We start from the raw sequence: 7,617 nt of genomic DNA, 5'->3' as shown, positions 1-7,617 counted from the left end.
AGGAGGAGTCTGGGCCGTCTCCCAAGAGGCCACATTGTAAGGCCCTCAGAGCTCCGCCTTCCTCCCAAGCCCACTCACCCCTCCCACCCCCACCCCCACCCCCACCCCCACCCCCAGGAGCAAGAGTCGAGAGGACTGGCCTTGGAGCCTGGACAATGAGCTGGTCTTATTCAGTCATACACATGGATCTAGCTCCCGAGAAGGGGTCCTCACCACAGCCCCCGCCAGGTCCAGGTTCAAAAGCCACATCCAGCTGTTGGAGCTGAGGTTCACCAGTGCCCTCCATCATACGAGAAGGTACAGCCACCCCTCCAAAGGCCTCAGACAGACCCTGACAAAGGTCACTTGCAATGTGACCACAAGACTCCTAGCTGTTATACAAAGGTATCACCCTGGTGATCTCCCGCCGACAGATCGGGCACCTCTTGGGCTCTGGCAAGGCAAGGTAACACTGGCGGCAGGAACACACGTGCCCGCACTCAAGGAAGACACAGGACTTGAAGTTGCTCAGACACACAACGCAGGCGCTCTTCAGACTCTCCCTGTCCTCAGGCGAGGCTTGGTTCAGCAATTGGGCCTCGTGTTCAAGGAACTCTTTCTGGAGCTGCTGCTGGCGCAGGCGCTCCTGCCGCTGAAGGTACTGCTTCCTCAGAATGAAGAAGAGGGTGGCACAAGTGGCAAAGCCGAACACCAGGACCAGAACCTTCCAGAGCCGGACATTAGACTCCTGCCTGTGCAGCAGGCTGTCAAAGTCCTGGCTGCTCAGATAGTACTGCATGCCTTGCTTCGGGGGCTGCAAGCGGACAGAGTTGTTGTCCAGGACCAGTTCCCCGATCCCCGTGAGGGTGGCTCCCACCTTCAGCATCTCCTCTGTCTCCTGGATGCCTTTGGGCCTCTCACCACTGATGTAGTGGCCGATGGCATCGGTGAAGGACTGCACAGAGGGGTGGAACTTCTCGTACACGGTCTCTAGGCCCAGATCCACCGAATCCAGGGGCTTCAGCACCCGTACGGACACAGCCACGCCATCCTCATGGGGCACGAGGTCAAAGGGCACAGTGTTAGTCCTCTGGTGAATGATCTTGGAATAGTCATTCCTAAAAAATGCAAGGACTGAAAATGAACATGAGAAGAGCAGGCACCTGACTCCCACAATGGGGTCACCTACATGTGGGTACACACACAGACTCCATAGTGAGCCCTAGAGCCCTGAGACCACAGCAAGGAGGGGCCGCTTTAAATGCTCAAGTCTTGTGGACACTGGGGAGCAACAGAGGTCACCTTTAGTGTCTACGCTCTTGTGTCACCATCACAGAAGTGCCTGAGACAAAACCTGCTAGGAACAGACAGGAAAATGGCTCACTTCATATTCTGGCACCCAAATATTTAAGCAAATCCACCTGACTACGTTCTATAACTTCACTGTGCTAAGAATCAACAGATTCCAGGTCCCTTCTAAAAACCAGGTTCTGCAATCAGGACGTGGGCCTAGGAGCCTGCGCTGTAATGGCTGCCTCCTGGGCTCTAAGGGAAGTGTACAGCACACACAGCAGTACTGGAGGCGTGGAGAGGCAGCTCTGAACTCGATCCGCAAGAAGCCAGACTCAGCAAGCCCAGGCCTAGGCCCAGAACAGACCGAGTGAGGTAGTGTAGAGGCCAGAGGACACGCACCAAAGGTGGGTAGTTCGGTTCCACACCATCTTATGCTCCTGAAGCGACAGCCGCTGGATCACCCCCTTGCAGTTTTCCACAAACTGGCTGTTGAGTGTTTCTTTAACAGACCGCACAGCTCCTGCAGAGAAAGCAACCATGGTCTCTGAAGGACACTCTGGCCTCTCTTTAAGGTCTCCCATGTGTTGAGCTTCACTAACCAATCAACACAACAGCATCCGGGCCACTGTAAGGCACGCTTAGAGAGCAAAGTGCCTGACGTAAGTCCTTCACATGAGCCACATCACTGGGCCCTAAACTACCTTATACCACACTGATTCTCTCTAAAACAATCACATGTCTGCAGTGCTTTGGCCACCTTGCCCCAACACCATTAAAAGGCTCCTAGGAGGGCGGGCAGGTAAAGTGCCACTAAGCCTGATGACCTGAACCCTGGAAAATCTACCTACAAGAAGGTGGAAAGAGAGCCACCTCCCCCAAGTTGTCCTTTGACCTGCACCAGTGTGGAGTGGCACCTTCACCCTGCCCTCCCCCACACAAGATAAAATAAACAACTATGTTAAAAAGGGAGAGTGTTTATGTCAGCCAAGATGGTCCTTACGGGCCCCTGGAATGAAGCAGCTGCTGCCACACACACTGAACAAGCAAACGCACCTTCAATGACAGCATAAGGTACACACTTTCCCGGTGCTTCTGAAAGAATGCCCTTTAAATCTTCACCCAAATGAATCTTCTTAGCTCCCTAAATGCAAAAATAAATAGATATTAAGTAGCCACTGAATACTGACATGCTCTATCAGACTTAAGGAGTCGTGGGGCGAGGGATGAGGAGGGCGGGGGATGAAGAGGCAGACAGGAGGGCAATCGGGAGGCTGTGCTTCTGAAGGCTGGCCCAGAAACATGATGAGGCCAGGGGCACTGGGCTCCCTTCCCCAAGGCTGGAGGTGTCACCGTCTGCTTTCCAGTTCAGCACAACACTCCTTTCACATAAATACTTTTACATGCGTATATAAAAGGTGCTAGCTGGTTGGCACACTGTAGAAGGAACCTCAGCAGACGGGGCGAGCTCAAGCTGCAGCACAGCCTTGATTTTGAACAGCTTCCCTCATCTGAGTCCGCTTCCAAACTGTAAGGGAGGGAGAAGACAAGCTCATGGAATGTTTTGGGTGGGATAAATGAACTTTGAGGTATGGGAAAACACAGTCCAGGGCTGACACATGGAAGCTGTGGTGGTTTGTATATGCTTGGGCCAGGAAGTGGCACTATTAAGTGGTGTACCCTTGTTGGAGTAGGTGTGTCACTATGGGTGTGGGTTTAATAGTCTAGTCCTAGTTGTCTTCCACTAGCAGCCTTCAGGTGAAGATGTAGAACTCTCAGCTCCTCCTGCACCATGCCAGCCTGGATGCTGCCATGTTCCTGCCTTGATGATAATGGACTAAACCTCTGAACCTGTAAGCCTGCCTCAATTAAATGTTGTCCTTATAAGAGTTGCCTTGGTCATGGTGTCTGTTCTCAGCAGTAAAACCCTAAGAAGCTATGCAATAACCAAGCATTCTTGTCACCAGGAAAAACACCGGAGTAAGGTACAAACATATCTCTGTAAATTCTGTAACCTGACCAACAGGTCAAAGTCTAACATTAGGGCTCCCACAGCTTTTTCCAGGAAGGGTTATTTCATCCTTTTAGGGACTAAGTCTCAAGTACCATAGGCTGGCCTAGAACTTAGCGTTCATCTGAGGGTGTCCTTCATCTTGTTTTGTTGTTGTTTGTTCTGGGTTTTTTGTTTGTCTTTTTGTGCTTGGTTTTCTGAGGGTTTTTTTTGTTTGTTTGTTTGGTTGGTTGGTTTTATTTTTGTTTTTGCTTTTGTTTGTTTTTTGAGACAATATCTCACTATATGGCCCTGGCTGACTTCAAACTCACTAAGACCAGGCTGCCCCTGATCTCAGAGACCTGCCTCTGCCTCGTTATCTGGGAACTTCTGACCCAATCCTTTTCACTGCAGGAATCCACAGTTTTGGGTCTGAGCCCTTACTGAAACCAACCTGGTGAGAAGACTTGGGCTCCAAAGTCCATCTTCCATACAACTGCCAAAACAAATCTTTAGCTGAATGACAGTGAAATTCCAGCCAACACAAAATCACGACCATGCACTGGGCAGCTACTGCTTGTCACATGCTGAATTAAAAACTGAGATATGAAGATGACCCCCTGCCCTTTCAAGGTCCATCAGCTTGACAGGTGCCCCAGAGCAAGGCGGTCAACTAAGAAAGGAGGACAAAAAGTGTTGTGTTGCTGGAGTTTCAGGCAGAGCTGTGCCGTGGTATCCATAACTAGCCAGCGTCAGCCACCAGTCCTCAATAAGCCAACTACAAAAGCTAAATTAACAGTGAAAAGCCAACGAGGGTGAAGACCCCCAGGGCTCTACCCCAGCTTCATCTTTGGGTCCTAACACAAAAGCAAAGGCTTTTCACATCTTCACCTTATTATTTTTTTATTATATGGGTGGTTTTTGCCTGCATGCATGTCTGTATACCACATACATGCCTGGTACCCAACAGAGGCCAAAAGATCACCTGGGACTGGAGTTACAAATGATTTGTGAGCTGTCATGTGGGAGTTGATGATCTAACATAGGTTCTAAAAAAGCAACCAGTACTCTTAAACTGAGCCATCTCTCCTGCAGGAAGCAAAGTTTAAATAGCATAGCTGAGCAGTCAGGTTAAGATACGGTCCTGCCCAGCCCCACTGCCCCAGCCCCACTCCTTCCTACCAAGGTCGTCTTGACAAGTTCTCCCTCCTGCTACCCCTAGAGCCTTGGCTTCGCCCTCTCCCAGCAGCAGGAACTTCCTGGGGGAAATTTCAATTTCTTGGAGTCCACTGTTTCAATACCCTGATAGTCAGCAGGAAGGACATGATAGAAATCTTCACTCCTGCCTGGCCGGTTATACTTCACTTGAACCTAAAGACCTAAATTTAAGTTCCAAGCTGGCTTAGTTTCAATGCCTCTCGCTGTGATAAACACTGGGATGGGAGGAAAACAACTTAAGGGAGAAAGGGTTTATTTGAGTTTTTCACAGTTCAAGGATTCACTCAATCAATCTGGGGAAGTGGTTAGTTTTACATCACTGTTAAGTGCAGCCCTCAAATGAGAATGTAGTTTTAAAGTGACTGTAGAAACCAGGAGCGGAGCAGTTAAATAGATGAGCCTCTAAGTTTGCTGTTCTTCACGTTGGAATCACCCCTGTTTTACATATCTTCACATCCTCCATCTCCACCCCCAAATATCACCTAGTTTAAAATGGCAACGCCCCCTGTCAACTGGCCATAATCTAGAATCACTTGGAAGGAGTGTCTCAATAAGGAACTGTCTATATTGAGTCAGCCTGTGTAGGCATAGCTGTTTAGACACTGTCTTGATAGCTCTAACTGAAGGAGGGGAAACTCACTGTTGTGTTGTGACTGACACCATTCCCTAGGTCTGGGCTCTGGACTGTGTAATAGAGAAGTCAAAGAGAGCGCTAAGCTTGGATGCGTTTGTTCCTCTCGACTCAGACGTGATTTGGCAGCTGCCTCAAGTTCCTGCCTGGACTTCCCCCGCGATGATGGATAGTAACCTGAAACTACAAACGAAATAACCCTTCTCCCTCTCCTAAGCTGCTTTCTGTCGGATATTTTACTATAGCAAAAGAAGCGGAACTGTCCGTTTCCCTAGCTTTCCGCTTTTCTCTGCCCTACTCCAACCCGATTCTCGCCCTGTCACACGGTCCAATGACGCGTAGACGTCTCGTTGACCTAGACTGCACTGTGCACCAGGACAATGGCCTGCCCTGCTTTTCTCACTCCCTGGTGCCCAGCAGGTTTTCGAGAAGTAAGTTTTACAGCACCGCGATGACGTCCGGTGACACTGAGGGTCACTGGGGGGGAGAGGGGCAGCCTCGCTGCAGCAGGTGGCCGGGGTCCCCTCCGGCTGCGCGTCGTCTAGGGCCCCGTGGCTCCCCGGTGCGCCCCGGCGCGAGCTGCCAGCGAGGCCCCCGGCTGCCCCGAACCCCGGCACTGACCTTGAGTTCCTGCGCGACCTGGGCCTTCTGCCGGTATATGGAGTACAGTACGGCGGTGACCATCGAACTGGTGCCCAGCAGGATGACCTGGCCGAGCGACGGTCGCGACCCGCTCTCCATGGCGACCCCAAGCCGTACCCGCCGCCTCGAAATCACCGGCGACCCCTACGCAGCCGCGAAGCCCTTCCCGGAAAACCGTGGGCCCGTCGCCCGTCGATGACGTACAGACAGGAAGTGGAGGACGGGGGTGGAGCAAAGACGTTGCCTAGGTGGTTGCGAGGTTACTGCGGCCTCCTGGGAGATCGGTGAGATCCCAGGAGGACCGGGAACCTTCCTCGGGCTGGCCGTGGTCACGTGGGAGCGCTCCCTCCGGGTTTCTAGACTTTTCTTGCTCCGTTACTGTTAAATGACACCTTATTTGTCCTATGAGAGCGTGCCTTGGTGCACAGACAGAGGGCAGGACTCCATCTGAGAGTCCCGGTCTCCCCTACTTTATGGGTCCTTGGGATGGAACTCAAGTTCTTAGGCATGGTGGCAAGCGCCGTCACCCACTGGGCTGTTTCTGCAGCCCTTGCTGGATTATTTGATGTCCGCCGCCATCGGACGGGAAGCTGAGTAAAATGTGTGTTAAGCACTAAGAAGTGTTAGGCTTTAAGCTATCGGAGAACCTTGAAACCTGGGTTTTAAAGATGAAGAAACTGCGGCCAGAGGGGATGGGGAACATGGTCGGAGCCATACTGCTGAGGAGAGCTGAAGAGCGATTAGTTCAGCTTCAAAGTCCTCAACTTCTACACCAGCTGAATCACGAAAATTGCTCTTAATCTACCGCTGCCACCCTAAAACAGCATACTGCTTATTTAATAGTAACAGCAACTTGTTTTGTATTGTTTTGTTTTGTTTTTCGAGACAGGGTTTCTCTGTGTAGCCCTGGCTGTCCTGGAACTCACTTTGTAGATCAGGCTGGCCTCGAACTCAGAAATCCGCCTGCCTCTGCCTCCTGAGTGCTGGTATTAAAGGCGTGCACCACCACGCCCGGCGACTGCAACTATTTTTATTGAGTGACTATTAATATGCCATATACCGTAGTTACGTTTCCTAGGCCTGCATTTCACTCCACTCTCTGGGGACCAAACCCAGGGCTTCAAGTGTTCTTCCACTTAGCTGCATCCCAGCCCCTCCAGACCAGCATTTGATGCATTTAACACTGTCACAGTAGAAGTTTCAGGAGAGGAAACTGAGGCTTGGGTTAAGAAATACACACAGTCCAGCACTCAGGAAGCAGAGGAAGGCAGACCTCTGAGTTCAAGGCCAGCCTGGTCTACAGAGTGAGTTCTAGTACAGTAGGGACTACACAGAGAAACCTTGTCTCAAAAAAACAAAACAAAAAAAAAAGTGGTGGAGAGAATATAAATATACTCAGACCTTTAACTAAAAATGATAATGTGCTTCAAACCCAGGAGACCTCTGGAGAACACTTCCAACTCCTCTCAGACAACAGAGACACCGCAAATCCTAGCTAGCACATCTGCCTGCAAAGCCTGGGTTCTCCTTGCAGTGTCCTATAGGTTATTCTTTAAATTCCTCAAAATAGATCTATTGACCCAAATCAATATTCATTGGGGTGTTTTTTTAAATAACAAAAGAATAAAAAGTATCCAATCCCAATAGTCAGTTGGTTGAATCAAATTTGAAATGTTTGTTGAGGCAGGAAAAACGTTGGGACAGGAAAAAGAAGAGCCTTACTCAGCAATTTGGTCAAAGGCTCTTGCCAGAGAAGAATTCCAGCATAAGGGTGGGAAGACAGCTAGCCCATAAAGTTTTCCTGTCCAACCTGAGTTCAGTCCCTGGGACCCACAGGATGGAAAGAGAACCGACTGTCAAACACTGT

General features: G+C 50.4%; 1 protein-coding gene across 1 annotated transcript; it reads right to left on the bottom strand.

Annotated features, from left to right (window-relative positions):
• Positions 1-146: 146 nt before the first annotated feature.
• Positions 147-5,946, bottom strand: Mul1 (mitochondrial E3 ubiquitin protein ligase 1). Its single transcript, XM_021200697.2, has 4 exons — positions 5,730-5,946; positions 2,326-2,413; positions 1,672-1,792; positions 147-1,097 (listed from the first exon to the last, which is right to left on the bottom strand). Exons 1-4 carry the CDS (start codon positions 5,847-5,849, stop codon positions 368-370), a joined length of 1,059 nt encoding a protein of 352 aa, XP_021056356.1. The 5' UTR covers positions 5,850-5,946; the 3' UTR covers positions 147-367.
• Positions 5,947-7,617: the final 1,671 nt, after the last annotated feature.

This window comes from Mus pahari, chromosome 6 (assembly GCF_900095145.1).
Source record: "Mus pahari chromosome 6, PAHARI_EIJ_v1.1, whole genome shotgun sequence".
Classification (NCBI taxonomy): domain Eukaryota; kingdom Metazoa; phylum Chordata; class Mammalia; order Rodentia; family Muridae; genus Mus; species Mus pahari.
Note: the sequence above shows the minus strand (reverse complement) of the source record. Positions and strands in the feature narration are given on the sequence as shown.

Bases quoted from the DNA above. Each gene is read 5' to 3' on its own strand.
- Mul1 (XM_021200697.2), bottom strand. From the start codon at position 5,849: ATGGAGAGCGGGTCGCGACCGTCGCTCGGCCAGGTCATCCTGCTGGGC. The intron at 2,414-5,729 runs GTCAGTGCCGGG...TTTTGCATTTAG, and splicing joins AGGTCGCGCAGGAACTCAAG to GGAGCTAAGAAGATTCATTT. The intron at 1,793-2,325 runs GTGCGTTTGCTT...CTTTCTCTGCAG, and splicing joins ACCTTATGCTGTCATTGAAG to GAGCTGTGCGGTCTGTTAAA.